The sequence below is a fragment of the Silene latifolia genome, chromosome 9, assembly GCF_048544455.1.
Source record: "Silene latifolia isolate original U9 population chromosome 9, ASM4854445v1, whole genome shotgun sequence".
NCBI lineage: Eukaryota > Viridiplantae > Streptophyta > Magnoliopsida > Caryophyllales > Caryophyllaceae > Silene > Silene latifolia.
Window position 1 is genome coordinate 854,115 of NC_133534.1, and position 18,055 is coordinate 872,169.

General features: G+C 37.5%; 1 protein-coding gene across 6 annotated transcripts; it reads right to left on the reverse strand.

Annotated features, from left to right (window-relative positions):
* Positions 1-860: 860 nt before the first annotated feature.
* On the reverse strand, positions 861-17,031 carry LOC141598591 (uncharacterized). Of its 6 annotated transcripts, none has more exons than XM_074418278.1 (21): positions 16,703-17,031; positions 15,357-15,421; positions 14,939-15,214; positions 14,328-14,544; positions 14,074-14,151; positions 13,556-13,676; positions 13,032-13,147; positions 12,779-12,927; positions 12,169-12,366; positions 11,379-11,496; positions 10,272-10,349; positions 9,755-9,875; positions 9,247-9,362; positions 6,369-6,555; positions 5,786-5,989; positions 5,200-5,397; positions 4,636-4,833; positions 4,052-4,249; positions 2,332-2,529; positions 1,758-1,955; positions 861-1,490 (listed from the first exon to the last, which is right to left on the reverse strand). In XM_074418278.1, exons 1-21 carry the CDS (start codon positions 16,907-16,909, stop codon positions 1,081-1,083), a joined length of 3,651 nt encoding a protein of 1,216 aa, XP_074274379.1. In that variant the 5' UTR covers positions 16,910-17,031; the 3' UTR covers positions 861-1,080. The 6 variants fall into 6 exon arrangements, with proteins under 6 accessions (XP_074274379.1, XP_074274377.1, XP_074274378.1 ...); XM_074418276.1 differs by having other exon boundaries at positions 5,161-5,397; XM_074418277.1 differs by having other exon boundaries at positions 6,330-6,555.
* Between the last annotated feature and the right edge of the window lie 1,024 nt (positions 17,032-18,055).

The following is an 18,055-nucleotide window of genomic DNA, read 5'->3' on the forward strand; positions in this document are numbered from 1 at the left end:
TGAACTCGTAGACACGGGTTATAGCCTCTTTAAGTTTTCCGGAACAAAAAATTGGGTATTTCGGACAAAAATCGAAAGTTAAAGGGAACCGCGTGCATTTTCCCAAAAAGTAAACAAATCATTAGGATGAAGAGAGTATCTAAAAGTTGTGCCTTTTATACTCCCTCTACACCGTTAAAAGTTAAAGAGTATTTATTTCCGTATAAGGGTATAGTCAATTGTCGAAATTGACTCTCGAGTCTCGACCTCGGGTACTAAACTGAGAGCTTTAACTAGTGAACCAAATAACTCTTCATGATACTTTATCATCAGTAGCGAAGCCAGGATTTGAACTTAAGGGGAGAAGAACGACTAATTTCATAAGGCATACTCGATAAAATTTCGAAAAATTTAACTAAAAACTTTGAAAATTTCATCTGCCAGAAAAACGACCTGCTAGCCCCCCTAACTCCACCACTGTTTATCACACATACATATAGAATTGTTTCTCAGCGTAATCTTAATATGATGAGTTTCATGGCATTTAATTAAGCTAAGCATTTCATGTCGTTTCCATTATATATGGAGTGAAGATTCTCTCCATTATTTTTTGATATATCTCCTCTCATAAGGAATATTATATTATATTATATTTTTCCAGCTCGCTCATTTAACCTTTTTTTTTCTAGTCAAATTATGATAGTCCAATCGGTCCAAAATCAAATCTAAACCACTAATGAGGTAATTGACCTCCAATTTTTTTTTTTTTTTTTAGAAATGGAGCGGATCCTTGCCCGTCTTGATGTACCACATTACTATATCCTCTATGGCTCTATATGTACTCACATTTGATCCTACCGGAATTTTCATGGGAACCCGAATCACTACAATATACTCTGCGTGCCAATTATAATGACCATGTCAAAATGACTGATGTTTGGTTACAAAAACAGCCAGCCACATTTAGAAGGCCATAATTACACGACGAGGCCAAAACAGGAACGAGAGACCTACGCAAAAGAAGCTATACATACAGCAATGAACATCCTAAACAAAGGTGTGGAAAAAGAGTGCCAAAATGTCATAGCCAACTTGACAGGTTCATGGCCACACCTTCATATCTCTAAATACCCGAGATCCGTTAAAGTCCCTTATATCCAACTGCCCCACCCCATTTTCAGCCTTGTGCGTTCTTAATCCAGCCACAGTGGGCTCAATTAGGGGTGACTTCCGATCTAAGCCTTGCTTAGCTGGGCATCGGCTCTGATTTTGATGAGCTAGGGCTCGAGCTTGAGCTCGGGCTTGAGCTCGGATTGACCGAGCTGATTCAGAGGGCTTGGCAAGCTGGCTCTGTTCATTGACAGCCTTAGGCCAATGGCATTCCTTAAGCTGCTGTAAGACCATGGCAGCTGCAGTCTCTTCCTTGTTCCACCTATCTTCCTGCACTAGCTGTGCTTTCTTTGCTGAGGTCGCCTTAGTTAGCTCTTCCAACACATCTTTTTCACAGTTTGCTGCGAAAGGAAAAGAATCCCAAATCATCTTCCTTGTTCCACCTTATATAAAATTGATACTATAATTTTTCCATAAAGCAGTGCGCATCAGTTATCACTGCTTTTGTACGGACCTCCTTTCAAGACGGTTCCAAAGACATTGGCTTTCACTATCATACCTCATCCTCAAAGATCATATTATAGAGGATCAATCTACTTTTATTTCCTGCTAAAAATATACATGCATACATGGGCGTGTGGAACTCATTGATTGGAGTCGAGCCATACCAAGACCAGGGGTAGGAGGTTTCTGAATGCTGGGATCTGAAGCGACTTTTTTAGCATCATCTTGTACTTCATTGTACCAAGACGGTGGCCACTTAGCTCCAGTCTCTTTATTCTTCCAATTATTTTCCTGCATTAGTTGTGCTTTCTTTGCAGAGGCCGCTTTAGTTATCTCTTCCCACACATCTTTTTCACCGTTTGCTGTGAAAGGGAAAAAAAACAATCAGTTCAAACATAAATACTCGTCAATCTGTAACATAGGGGAAAACTGTACATGAATCCATCTTAATGGTCCAACGATTAGGATCTTCATGACAGCTTTAGCAGTAGCTAAATCTTTTTGTATAACAAGAGTCACTTTAAAGACGAAAATCTTGGCATCATAAGTTCCTCTCGTAACATTTGACTAATTCTCTGGGAAATTGCTACCGCTATTAAGAAAGTACAAAAACTGATATTTTAGTTTATCACATCATCCCTCATCCTCGGGTATCATATTCCAGAGAATCAATCTACTTTCGCATTTATATATACATATATGGAAGTGTGGAACTCATTGACCGGAGTCGAGCCATACCAAGACCAGGAGTAGGAGGTTTTTGAATGTTGGGATCTGAAGCGACTTTTTTAGCATCATCTTGTACTTCATTGTACCGAGAAAATGGCCACTTAGCTCCAGTCTCTTTCTTCTTCCAATTATTTTCCTGCATTAGTTGTGCTTTCTTTGCAGAGGCCGCCTCAGTTATCTCTTCCCACACATCTTTTTCACCGTTTGCTGTGAAAGGAAAAAAAAAACAATCAGTTCAAACATAAATACTCGTCAATCTGTAACATAGGGGAAAACATGTACAAGAATCCATCTTAATGGTCCAACGATTAGGATCTTCATGACAGCTTTAGCAGTAGCTAAATCTTTTTGTATAACAAGAGTGACTTTAAAGACGAAAATCTTGGCATCATAAGTTCCTCTCGTAACATTTGACTAATTCCCTGGGAAATTGCTATCGTTATTAAAAAAAGTACAATAACTGATATTTTAGTTATTCATATCATCCCTCATCCTATTCCAGAGAATCAATCTCCTTTCGCATTTATATATAATTTTTTTTTTTTTTGATAAGGTAAAGAAACTAGATTGATTGAAAATCAACCTATACCATCCTTGCGGATGTGAAGGGTAAAAAGAAAATCAAAGATTTTCAAATTACCAGGTAACCAACACAAAATAAAGGGCATTAAAGAAAACTCTTATAAGGCAAGAATGTCACTTTAAAACACAAGAAAAGAATTAAAGAATAATAAAAAATAAAAAGCTTAAGAAAAAGTGTTCTTAAAATCGACCGGACTAACTGTAAAAAATCTAACTGGAAACAAAGAGATCCAGAAAGAAGCAATTAGTACCGTCCGTCAATTACCCATGACCGAAATCAGGAGAGGAGCAATTAGTACCTTCAATTTCAATATTTAATTTCAATTCAAGCCTTACAAAAAAAATTGAATTATGCACCAATTAATCAGTGATAGAACAAACACATATTCACTGAGCAAGTGAGCATGCCAACTTTAAATCGTGCAACATCAGACTTAATAGAAAAAAATTTCAGATTTCAGTAGAAATCCAAACATATTAAAAGTTCCAACCACATTTGTAGCATCATAAATGAAATATTGCTCTTAAATCCTTGATTTAATCCTTCTTTAACTAAGATAATAAGACTATGATAAACTCTCCTACGCTAAAATGGAGAATAAACCAAAGTCTAATCTTTAAGAAGAAGAAAACCAAGAAAGAAATCTAAAAATTTTCAATTAACACAAATTCTCATTGAAGACATGACATATCCGTCACAAGCTGAAGACGGATACCATTTTACCTCACAATGTACCCACTTCTTCTCTCTCTGCAACACTATTCATGTGGTCCCCTTTCTCCACTAACCCATTTTGTTACCATTTTATCTCACAAAATATCCGTCACAAATGGTAACCCGTCACAAGGGAGACCAATTGATTAATTAAATGGACTTAAAAAAGACTAGCAACCTTGACAACCATGCATGAAGATGAAATACAATGGTTAATGAAGAAGGGGACTAAAGAGGAGAGAAGAAAGGCTGGCAAGGAGACCAATAAATTTTTCCAGATCTCATTTTTCTAAGATTTTGGGAGTTTTTTCTCTCACAAGATTCTCTCACTACATTCCTTTTCAAATCCTCTTCCCTTTTCTCTATCGCATTTATATATACATACATGCAACTATGCAAGTGTGGAACTTATTAATTGGAGTCGAGCCATACCAAGACCAGGAGTGGGAGGTTTTTGATTGCTGAGCTTTGAAGCAACTTTTTTAGCGTCATCTTGTACTTGATTGTACGAAGACGATGGCCACTTAGCTCCAGTCTCTTTCTTCTTCCAATTATTTTCCTGCATTGGTTGTGCTTTCTTTGCAGAGGCCGCCTCAGTTATCTCTTCCCACACATCTTTTTCACCGTTTGCTGTGAAAGGAAAAAAAAACAATCAGTTCAAACATAAATACTCGTCAATCTGTAACATAGGGGAAAACATGTACATGAATCCATCTTAATGGTCCAACGATTAGGATCTTCATGACAGCATTAGCAGTAGCTAAATCTTTTTGTATAGCGCAAGAGTCACTTTAAAGACGAAAATATTGGCATCATAAGTTCCTCTTATAACATTTGACTAATTCCTTGGGAAATTGCTATTGTTATTAAGAAAGTACAAAAACTGATATTTTAGTTTATCACATCATCCCTTGACCCTCATCCTCGGGTATCATATTCCAGAAAATCAATCTACGTTCGCATTTATATATACATATATGGAAGTGTGGAACTCATTGACCGGAGTCGAGCCATACCAAGACCAGGAGTAGGAGGTTTTTGAATATTGGGATCTGAAGCGACTTTTTTAGCATCATCTTGTACTTCATTGCACCGAGAAGATGGCCACTTAGCTCCAGTCTCTTTCTTCTTCCAATTATTTTCCTGCATTAGTTGTGCTTTCTTTGCAGAGGCCGCCTCAGTTATCTCTTCCCACACATCTTTTTCACCGTTTGCTGTGAAAGGGAAAAAAACAATCAGTTCAAACATAAATACTCGTCAATCTGTAACATATCGGAAAACATGTACATGAATCCATCTTAATGGTCCAACGATTAGGATCTTCATGACAGCTTTAGCAGTAGCTAAATCTTTTTGTATAGCAAGAGTCACTTTAAAGACGGAAATCTTGGCATCATAAGTTCCTCTCGAAACATTTGACTAATTCCATGGGAAATTGCTATCGCTATTAAAATAGTACAAAAACTGATATTTTAGTTTTTCATATCATCCCTCATCCTATTCTAGAGGGTCAATCTACTTTCGTTTTTATATATACATACATGGAAGTGTGGAACTTATTGATTGGAGTCGAGCCATACCAAGACCAGGAGTAGGAGGTTTTTGATTGCTGAGCTCTGTAGCAACTTTTTTAGTGTCATCTTGTACTTTATTGTACAAAGACGCTGGCCACTTAGCTCCAGTGTCTTTCTTGTTCCAATTATCTTCCAGCAGTAGCTGTGCTTTCTTTGCTGAGGCCGCCTCACTCATCTCTTCCCACAGATCTCTTTTACCGTTTGCTGTGAAAAGAAAAAAAAAACAATCAGTTTAGATATATAAATACTCGTGAAGAGTCTGTACTATAGGAGAGAACATGTACATGAACCCATCTTCATGGTCCAAAGATCAGTAACTTCATGACAAATTGACAACTTTAGCAGTAGCTGAATTTCGCATAACAAGAGTCACTTTGAAGACGAAAATCTTGGCATCATAAGTTCCTCTCATAACATTTGACTAATTCCTTGCGAAATTGCTATCGCTATTAAGAAAGTACAAAAACTGATATTTTAGTTTATCATATCATCCCTCATCCTCATGTATCATATTCCAGAGAATCAATCTACTTTCGTTTTTATATATACATACATGGAAGTGTGGAACTTATTGATTGGAGTCGAGCCATACCAAGACCAGGAGTAGGAGGATTTTGATTGCTGAGCTCTGAAGCAACTTTTTTAGCGTCATCTTGTACTTGATTGTACGAAGACGATGGCCACTTAGCTCCAGTCTCTTTCTTGTTCCAATTACCTTCCAGCATTAGCTGTGCTTGTGCTTTCTTTGCTGAGGCCACCTCAGTTATCTCTTCCCACGCATCTCTTTTACTGTTTGCTGTGAAAGGAAAAAAAAAACACTCACTTTAGATATATAAATACTCGTGAAGAGTCTGTACCATAGGAGAGAACATGTACATGAACCCATCTTCATGGTCCAAAGATCAGTAACTTCATGACAACTTTAGCAGTAGCTGAATTTCGTATAACAAGAGTCACTTTAAAGACGAAAATCTTGCCATCATAAGTTCCTCTCATAACATTGACTAATTCCTTGGGAAATTGCTATCGCTATTAAGAAAGTATAAAAACTTATAATTTAGTTTAACATATCATCCCTCGCCCTCAGGTATCATATTCTAGAGGATCAATCTACTTTTGTTTTTATATAAACATACATAGAAGTGTGGAACTCATTGACCGGAGTCGAGCCATACCAAGACCAGGGGTAGGAAGTTTTTGACTGCTGAGCTTTGAAGCAACTTTTTCAGCGTCATCTTGGACTTCATTGTAGCAAGACGATGGCCACTTAGCTCCAGTCTCTTTCTTGTTCCAATTATCTTCCGGCATTAGCCGTGCTTTCTTTGCCGAGACCGCCTCAATAACCTTTTCCCACACATCTTCCTGCATTAGTGACAGTGAGGAACTTACAATAATACAGAAATATGATATGCGAAGTTTGTGTTTACTTTCAAAATAATACCAGACATATAGGAGTAAGTTATAGAAATGTGGGAAATGCAGGCTAATTTAAACATAGGAACTAGATTATGCAGGACAACATAAATGATTTCATAGAAGAAACAAACCTTTGGCAAGTCAACTAGAGGAACTAGCGTGTCAAAGTTGAATTTTTTTTTTTTTTTGGGGAGGGGGGAATGTAAATATTCCATTAATAATCAGTAAACCATAACATAGTACATCAGAATCATCATTCCAATCCTTAATCTGCTGACAATTCGTCTTAATTTTAGTCAACTTCAACCGAGCACGCATCTGCCCCTGCAGCCTGGTACATAGCAGTTCAGGTCTGATCATTATACCCTCTAATCTGCATCTATTCCTACTGTCCCACAGTTGGTACATAAGAGTTGGTACATAAGAGCTGCAATAACCATGGCAACCAGTTTCTTTTTCAGCAACGATCTCTGTCTCCATTTCAGCCACCACTGAACCACATTATGATTAGGGATAAAAACACCCAGCCATGTAGCCAGAATATGCCTGCATCTAGCACTATAATCACATTTAAAGAACAAATGTGCATGAGATTCCTCCAAATCCCCACATAAGTAGAATTGATTAGTCTGAATAATGCCCATTCTGCAAAGTCTATCTTGAGTTAACAATCTTTGTTGAGCCATGAGCGACATTAAAAAAATATGCTTTGAGAGCATGAACTGGTTTCTTTGCCAAGGGTACCAAAAAACAGTCTCAATATCAGGGACCAGCCAAGAATATCCCAGCTTCACTGTATAAGTTTCACCAGAAGTATTCCAATCATTTCCATAAAAGAAAGGAGCCAGAATGCTTTGAGTGACAATTTTTCCTCCAAGCCCAGCTTGAATTAGGACTTGGATTGTAAGTAGTCTCTCGATGCCTTATCTTTTATGTAAATTGCATTGACCCACTTGACCCATAGATTATCAGCTTTACTTTCAATCCACCAAATGTATTTGCCAATAGAGGCAATGTTCCACAAGTTCAGATTCTTCAATCCCAATCCCCCATGCTTCTTTGATCTGCAGACTCTCTCCCAAGACACCAAAGCAGGACTCTCCTTAGCCTCTTGACCATGCCATAAGAATTGTCTACAGATGGCATCAATCTTATGAATAACAGCTTTAGCCAATATGAATATCCTAGCCCAGTAGGAATGCATAGTGTGTAGAACAGCCCTAATTAATGTCAATCTACCTGCATAAGACAACTTTCTGGAGCCTAATCCCCTAATTCTGTCCACCACCTTCTCAACTAGACAGTTACAATCCATTATAGACAGTCTCTTTGGGGACACAGTCACTCCAAGATATCTGAAAGGAATGGTACCTCGTTTCATCCCAGTGATCAGCTCAATATCCTTAACAGTCATCTCATCAACTCCATTGTAGTAAAAATTAGACTTACTCTTATTCATAATAAGTCCAGAAGCCTTAGAGAAAAACTCAAAAGCTTGCACCATAAGCTCAATAGACCTCCTCTCACCCTTACAAAACATGATTAAATCATCTGCAAAGCACAGATGATTCAGTTGGACCCTACTGCATAAAGGTGATACTTAAAATTTCTGTGTTTCTGAGTCAGCATCAGCACCCTGCTAACTGATCGATTAGTCAAGTGGTGCTTTTCAGCCCATGTATTATTAGATTGACCATTAATTTCTCCCGATTCTTGGCATGAAGAGGTTGACTGGTTTCTATCATCCAATGCACTATAAGAACGAGTATTGGAAGTTTGGCCCCCATTTCTGACCTATTCTTTTACCCGGGATTCCATTCCAGCAATATGTTTCCCGAAACAAGTATTCATGCAGTAAAGAGATTTAGATGACGCTGGCAGGGTGAAATAATCGCAAAGTGGCATTCACGGTATGCACATTGTAGATAACATTTCTTAAGGAAATAATAACATAAATAACACTTCCTACGTTCCTCCTTCTCTTTCCCCATTCTCTTTCCCCATATTGCTTTTAGCATAGGTATTAAGAAAATAAATACAAAATGAGAATAAAGGGTAGGGATGTTAAAAATGACTAGCAATCAACGCTTGCTTAAATTAATAAACCTTTTACTATCATTAGCTTAACCACTATTACCAATGATAATTGTGAATTTCTGATCAAACGACACATCATCCACGTGGGGACACTCCAGTGTTTCCTAAGGGGGGCAAAGAATCATATTCCATGCTATCTAAACTTCCATATTTATTCTCGTGTTGTAAATCTGTGAACATAATCAAAGGTTTATGTAACATCTTCTTGAGAGAGGGAGAGAGTAAGTTGACTGAGGGCAGAGGAGAGGTCGGGGAGATGACATAGGGTGAAACGCAAACAGCTGTATTGAGTAGCAAGATATATTGGTACTAAATCTCAGTCTCAAACTCTCGGACGCGGTTGTCATCGCCTGAATTTTGCCATTGCGATTTAAACATGGCTGCGGTAACCTTTCATTCTTCCAAACCTTGACAACGTGGTCGTGAAGCAGTGTGATGACTACGTTATACCATGTTTAGTAGTGGTATTTTGATAGAAAAGGGAAATGAGAGATCGTACACAACAAGCAAATTAGAAATTTAGATAAATGCATAGCACACCTTTACTATTTGATCATCTGAGACATTTTTTGCGCCTGGGTGGTCTTCCCAAGTATCGTTCTCGTTTGGGTTAACATCAAAAGTATTTGATCCTTGATTTTCTTCACTATCTTTCACTGTAACAAAAAAACGTTTTATGAGTTGAACAGGCAACATCATTCATCATAACTCTGGCCCTTGGCGATAGACCAGAGAAAAAACCACTTCATCAATTACAAGCATAGGAAAACACATTCATTCAAATTTATAAATGCCAAACTTGCGAAACATCTATAGCGGGGATATCAAGAAACCAGGAAAAGAACAATAGGGGGAACAGATCCGTTATTTTAAGAAAGACAAATCACAGCTTTACAAATATTCATATAACCTCAGAGATCATTTACTAAAATCTCTTGGCTATGCGATCTTTGCTTTTTCCTGTTTCCAAACGGAGGCAAAGAATCATATTCCATACAATCTAATGCAAGAAAACTTCAGGTTTCCAATCAAGTAAATATATCCCTACCTATCTCCACTTGCTGACTGTGACTATCCTCATCATGATGCGGTATGATGTTAGCCACAATCTTTTTCTTAGGACCTGTATCTATAGTCAGATCTTTCACAGGCTGTTGTCTATCACACAGCTGCAATAGACATAGAAAAGTTTAGAATTTAGATTAATATGGAGAATGATATTTTAAATTGCATAGACAAGATTGTATGCCATCCGGTTCTCAAATACCTTCCATTTTTCCTCGTTGGTTGATTCATAATACCATTCATTTTCTTTTGGTACAATCATTAGTTTTAAATGGCCATTGTCTTAAATTTATAGGTTAAATTGGCCACACTTTTACATTTGCACCATTTTTAGTTCACTCTTTGGATTCACTTTTGCATAATTAGCCCACTATTACTTCTACACTCATTTTTCATAGTTTTCCTTAAAAAATATTGCCGTACGGTTGAAACATGAAAGTGGAAGGTATCTGTAAGTCGAAAGGGGAGTACAAGTTAACTGACCCTTACTAAATTTGTACCTCATCCTCTTTAGCTTCATCTTGCTCTGACCTATTCAGAACCCTCTTTTTCTTCTGGCGCAAAGTTGCTCTGTTTACCTTGGAAAATTTTTAACCAAAAACATCCACAAACGGGAAGTTCATCAAGTCTATTATGGAATAATCGTTAAGAAAACAAAAGACTGAAGAAATAATATTTGGCTAGTGGTATGCCAATGACAGAAAAGGTACAGACAGCATAACACTTAACATTTACATAATACTCCCCCTATTTTCTAGAAATGCTCATTTGTTTTCGTCGCAAATGATTAGGGGAGGAAGTGACCCATAAGAGGATTTCAGAACAAAAAAAATGTCTAACACAGAAATGATGAAAGTTCATTGACTGAGCTGAAAAAGTAACATGGAGCATTTCCTCATAATAGACGGTAGTGACTTAAAAACCACATCGCTGTAGTATAACCTGACTAATAAGCTAGAAATGCTCATTTGTTTTTGTCGCAAATGATTAGGAGAGCAAGTGACCCATAAGAGGATTTCAGAACAAAAAAATTGTCTAACACAGAAATGATGTAAGTTCATTGGCTGAGCTGAAAAAGTAACATGGACCATTTCCTCATATAGACGGCAGTGACTTAAAAACCACATCGCTGTAGTATAGCCTGGCTAATAAGCCTCAAACTTGCAAGATTCAAATACACTCCCAAAAAAAAAAAAACAGAAATAACTCTCCAAGCTAGAAGCACTTGACAGTAATATGGATATGATACAGTTACACGGCAAAGTAAATTTAAGGTAATAAATTTAAGCCATCACCCCATCCCAGCGAAGGTCTGCACATTGCAATTACGGAGAACCAAAGTCGCGCAGGAAATTGTAAAATTCGAGAGGAGCCAAAGCCCCTCATTCAAATAAAAAAACTGAATATAGTTATTTGTTTTAGATGTAAGAAAAATAATACTTACTCCATTCCATTTATATCGTTCTCGTTAAAATAAACTTTGATCAATCACACATGACAAACTTATCATTGGCGGAGAAATTAATGGTCAAAGTTCATATAGGTTGACCACGGAAGACAAATGGGAACAATAAATTTAGGAATGGATGTACTACAAGTTTACTTACTTGGCGTGTCAGATTGGATAACTGCAACAGAATATCAGACAGGTGATGTTCAACCTTCTTTGTTTTATCCGGCATAGCAGATGCTTGATTATTATCTTCCTTGCTCTCATTAAGTTCACTGCAAAAAGGAAAAGAAGGGACAAACGAAATACAATTGTAAAAACTTATAGAATAGGAGATAATGAGATATCGAAGAAAAAGGATTGCCACAACACTTAATAAACCAGAACAGCTAGATGCACATGAAAGTTGGAAGTGTATTATTGTATCGACAACAAAATACGACCACAATAAAGTAAATAAATTCATCATGGGACCCTTTGGAATTTAAGCGTACATAAGCAGAGAGCTTTTTAGCTGACAATACCACAGCTACAACCACAGCAGCTCCCCCTGAAAAATCCCGTCTAAAATGTGAAATGTGAATCACTTTCTTGAAGGGGATGAAATATTGTTCTCTTTAAAAAAAATATTCAATGACAAGTTAAGATTTAAGCATGAACATCGGCAAGGTAAAACACGTAAACGGAGATGAAACACATAGACAAAGAGCCGTATGCACATACAAGCAATTACATATGTGCAGCACAAATCCAAACCAAAAAAAACTTACAAGTAGAAGCAAGGGGTACTATACAGTATACACTGCTTAAAATAAAGGGCTTAAATACTGTGAAGTAGAAATGATAAACTCAATGGACCTCAGCCATCAGGCATGCTTTCCATATGACTTCCAGGAAGAAAGAAAAAAGATATAATGGTAATTGTAAAGAGGCAAGGAGATAAAGACCTCTCAGATTTAGATTCTGGCACCAAATCACTAGCAAACTTTTCCATGTCTTCGGGACTGCAAAGAGCATTCTGATAACTCCTACTTTTGTGTTTTCTTTTCTTCTTTGGTTTTGTGATATGCTCACTTTTCTTCTTTGGTTTTGTGATATGCTTTTTCTGGACAGTGCATGATATTGTCTGGACCTTTCTTTTTTTCCTGCAATGGACGAATTGCAAAACATGGGATTTTAGAATTTTTACAACAAAACATCTCCCCATGCCCTCAAGGGCTCCCAGCCTCCCACAAATTGCAGGATAAGGGTGAATCGGATACACACAACCTTACCACTGTGTTGCCAGCTGGAAAGGCTATTCTAAGTGACCTAAAAAAGCACACTCACATATAGCTGAACCAAAAAAAGCAAAACTTCGATGGATGTAACCGAAAACGAACGGTGAAGAGGCATGTGCTACGTATACATTAAGCGTCGATTAGCCATAGGAAGAAAAAAAAATTCAATTTCTTTTACTAGGTAGGGATTTCCAAAGAAAAAGGAAAGAACCAGTGAAACAGGAAAGAACCAGCAAATTAATATTTTAGGAAAGACTGAAAAGGCACCAAAACATACTTGGCGCTCTCTAATTTACTGGAGGATTTTCCCTTCTTGGAAGCTAAATCTCCATTAGGGTCATTCTGCACAGGCGACCTGATCTCCACACCCTCATCTTCATCCTTCTCAGATTCACTTTGGTGGCCTCCAGTGGCGCGGTGTGATGACTGATACGTTATACCATGTTTAGTAGTGGTATTTTGATAGAAAAGGGAAATGAGAGATCGTACACATCAAGCAAATTAGAAATTTAGATAAATGCATACCACACCTTTACTATTTGATTATCTGAGACATTTTTTGCGCCTGAGTGGTCTTCCCAAGTACCGTTCTCAGTTGGGTTAACATCAAAAGCATTTGCTCCTTGATTTTCTTCACTATCTTTCACTGTAACCAAAAAACGTTTTATGAGTTGAACAGGCAACATCATTCATTATAACTTTGGCCCTTGGCGACAGACCAGAGAAAAAACCACTTCATCAATTACAAGCATAGGAACACACATTCATTCAAATTTATAAATGCCAAACTTGCGAATCTATAGTGGGGATATCAAGAAACCAGGAAAAGAACAATAGGGGGAACAGATCCATTATTTTAAGAAAGACAAATCACAGCTTTACAAATATTCATATAACCTCAGAGATCATTTACTAAAATCTCTCGGCTATGCGATCTTTGCTTTTTCCTGTTTCCTAACAGGGGCAACGAATCATATTCCATGCTATCTAATACAAGAAAACTTCAGGTTTCTAATCAAGTAAAGTAGTTGATTTCTCGTAAATATATCCCTACCTATCTCCACTTGCTGACTGTGACTATCCTCACCATGATGCGGTATGATGTTAGCCACAATCTTTTCCTTAGGACCTGTATCTATAGTCATATCTTTCACAGGCTGTTGTCTATCACACAGCTGCAATAGACATAGAAAGGTTTAGAATTTAGATTAATATGGAGAATCAGATTTTAAATTGCATAGACAAGATTGTATGCCATCCGGTTCTCAAATACCTTCCATTTTTCCTCGTTGGTTGATTCATAATACCATTCATTTTCTTTTGGTACAATCTTTAGTTTTAAATGGCCTATTGTCTTAAATTTATAGGTTAAATTGGCCACACTTTTACATTTGCACCATTTTTAGTGCACTCTTTGGATTCACTTTTGCATAATTGGCCCACTATTACTTCTACACTCATTTTTCATAGTTTTCCTTAAAAAATACCGCCGTACGGTTGAAACTTGAAAGTGGAAGGTATCTTTAAGTCGAAAGGGGAGTACATGTTAACTGACCCTTACTAAATTTGTACCTCATCCTTTTTAGCTTCATCTTGCTCTGACCTATTCAGAACCCTCTTTTTCTTCTGGCGCAAAGTTGCTTTGTTTACCTGGGAAAAATTGAAACCAAAAGCATCCACAAACGGGAAGTTCATCAATCAGTCTATTATGGAATACTCGTTAAGAAAACAAAAGACTGAAGAAAGAAAATTTGGCTAGTGCTATGCCAATGACAGAAAAGGTACAGACAGCATAACACTTAACAATCAGACAGGTGATGTTCAACCTTCTTTGTAAAGAGGCAAGGAGATAAAGACCTCTCAGATTTAGATTCTGGCACCAAATCACTAGCAAACTTTTCCATGTCTACGGGACTGCAAAGAGCATTCTGATTACTCCTACTTTCACGTTTTTTTTTCTTCTTTGGTTTTGTGATATGCTCACTTTCATGGGCATGCTTTTTCTGGACAGTGCGTGATATTGTCTGGACCTTTCTTTTTTTCCTGCAATGGACGAAGTGCAAAACATGGGATTTTAGAATTTGCACAACAAAACATCTCCTCATGCCCTCAAGGGCTCCCAGCCTCCCACAAATTGCAGGATAAGGGTGAATCGTATACACACAACCTTACCACTGTGTTGCAAGCTGGAAAGGCTATTCTAAGTGACCAAAAAAAACACTCACATATAGCTGAACCATAAAAAAGCAAGACTTCGATGGATGTAACCGAAAACGAACGATGAAGAGGCAGGTGGCTACGTATACATTAAGCGTCGATTAGCCATAGGAAGAAAAAAAAATTCAATTTCTTTTACTAGGTATGGATTTCCAAAGAAAAAGGAAAGAACCAGTCAAATTAATATTTTAGGAAAGACTGAAGGGACACCAAAACATACTTGGCGTTCTCTAATTTGCTGAAGGATTTTCTCTTCTTGGAAGCCAAATCTCCATTAGGGTCATTCTGGGCAGGTGACCTGATCTCCACACCCTCATCTTCATCCTTCTCAGATTCACTTTGGTGGCCTCCAGTTTGTTTATCAAATTCTTCATTAGCCAAAAGTTTTACACCAGAAGGCAATGGCAGCTTCTCCACTACTCCATCTTTAATATAAGCCGTAGCCTCTTGAACAGCCTTACTAGCATTGAGTAATCTTGTTTCTTTCCTTTTGACACTAATTAGGAACAGACATTCAAATATGCTCATACACGATCAACACTATGAGAAGAGGGAACAAGGAAGCCTCATATCCTATTTTTCACAATATTATAAATCTGAAAGATGTAGGAAACAAGTTATTTTAAGACTTGACTCACCTAATAAGATCGTTATCCTTCAAAATGGAAATTGACTCAAACTCTGGCAGAACGAAATCATCCCTCTGCAAAATAATTAGATAAGCAAAGAGCAATAACTAGGGTACCACAGAAAGACACATACAGGCACTGTTATATACATAAGGAGATGCCAGCTTATATATTAAAATCCCCACGTGAACAACCAAAATGGATACGGTGGCATTATCACTTTATCGGCACATAATATATGTTATTCCGACTCTAGATACTGCTTCATGTACCCATGTTAGACCTTCAACATTCAATACTCGAATATGGGTACTAAACGTAGGCACTTCATTTTATGCGAAAAACATGAAATGTTTTTCATGATATAACCCGACACCTAAAACACAATTCCACACAATGTGTTGAACACTTCTATCTAAGTATAAGTAATATAGCGATTAGCAAAATACAATTACTTCACAACATTCACGCCATTGCCTTCAAAGGCCCCTCCCCATGTGAGGTACACCATTTGCCTTAAAACTTACAAGGCTCCTGCCCATGGGAGGTCTACGCGGTTGGATGTAGACAATTTACCCTATATTAAACAAAGAGGCATATTGCTTATTACCAGCGACTGATCAGGGAACCAAAAGTTAAACCCACCAAGGAATTGGCGTAGATTACGTTGGAGTTCAATCCCCATTTACATTGTCAACACTCACAACATCACACCTACATAAGATGGACCTCGAAGGAATGAACTTTATGATCCAGATACAACTCACAACTAAGAACTAATCGAAAGAATTTTATAAGCAGCAAAAGAGAGCACGTTTAATGACTTCAATCACATTTGCCAATCAGAATTGAGCACATAATAAAAAACAATGGTAACAACCACATTTTATGCATTCCGTGAAATATCAAAAGTTGCAAACATAATCATATATAATCAGCATTGGCCGAACTAAGGGGGGTTAGCAGGGGAACTCGCCCTCAGTGAAGCCCAAAAGATTTTGGTAAATTTTTTGAATATGTTCCTTATTCACCTCGTTACACTACTAGTTCGCCCCCACTGCAATTTTCCGCCCTTCTTAACTATAAATCCTGATTACCCAACTGATAATCACATATCTCACTTACAATCAGAATAAAATCACATCACACACACACAATAAAACAACATACAACAACATTACCCCAGTGCCTCAACGGCTACCACAATTACGGGGGAACGGGGGTCGGATGTACGCAGGCTTACCCTATACATACAATAAAACAACAAAAACACCAAAAATTGAAACTTTTAAAACAAAAATGCAAGAAAATGTGGGAAAATAAAACATGCAAAAAAAAGAAAGGAGGGAAATTACAAAGAGAATGATGCCATGAGGGGAAGAGTCATGAAGATTAAAAGAATCAAGGATGTATGAAACGACGTCGCAGATGGTTTGAAAGTGGGGTTTAAGAAGAACCCATGAACGTTTTAGACCGTTTGCTTCCTGGGTTTCACTTAAGACGCCATTGTTGAACACTAGACGGAGTTGTAGCTCTGTTGGGTTCATCTCACGCGCCACCATACACGGCGAGGAGAGAGAAAATTGAGGACTGTCACTTGTAATGACGTATGATTTGTTCTCTTTATGTCATCTCTACTCCTCCATCTTGGATTGTTGGTGAATATGGTGATTGTCAAATTATATCGACAAATTGTTGACAGAATTTGAGGTCGGGTTATTAGTAGATTACCTCATGAATTTATCAGCCAAATTATGAGGGAAATTACACTCTCTTGAATTTAAGATTACTAAAAGGGATAAATGTCATTTTGGATACTCTTTCAATAAATTTATGTTAGGAACTTAGCGTTATTGAGAGACGGTCTCTCAATAGCGTTATTGAGAGACCTCTCATAGTCTCACATGGAGTGAGAGACCAACTAACTGAATTTCTTTTTTCCTCACCAAAATTAGTGGGAGAGTCTCTCATGAGACCTAGGTAAATGGGTCCAAGTTATTTCAAGTTTTCAACAGGTTTTTGAAATTAATTTGGATAAATTTTATGAGCAAGGTCGAATTAATTTTGTGATAAGCTTGATGTAACAATGATTATTGCTTAAGAACGTCTTACACAAACGTAAAACCATCCTTTTATATACACACATTTGTACCCAAAAAATTATATGTAAAAACACATTAATCCATTTAAAATTGAACACGGGTTTACCTCAAGTTGGTTACACATAGGGCTAGCAAGTATGACCTGATCCGAACCCAGCAAACCCGACCGAATAGAACCCGAGAATATTGCAAATCAAACCATTCGATAATCATTGACCCGAACCTGAATCCGAATCCGACCCGATATTGACCCTATTAAATTGATGACTCCACAATTTTTATGCTTAATATTGATCAAAATAAAAACAATTTATTGTTTACTTTGATCATTTGACTTTAACGAAATAACTAAGCCAAAAATCGTTGAAAAAACAATTTTAATGATTAAAATTGAAGTAATGTGATAAAACTAAACCCGATAATGACCCGTCCGGTCCCAAACTTTACCAGACCCGAAGTAACCCGATTCAACCCGAAAGGGTAGGCTGACCACTACCTAACCAGATATGATCTGAACCTAATATACCCAACCCAACTTGACCCAACCCGTCTGATCCGATTGCCACCTCTAACTGTCTCTAGCCGTCACTTGCATTACACGCATGT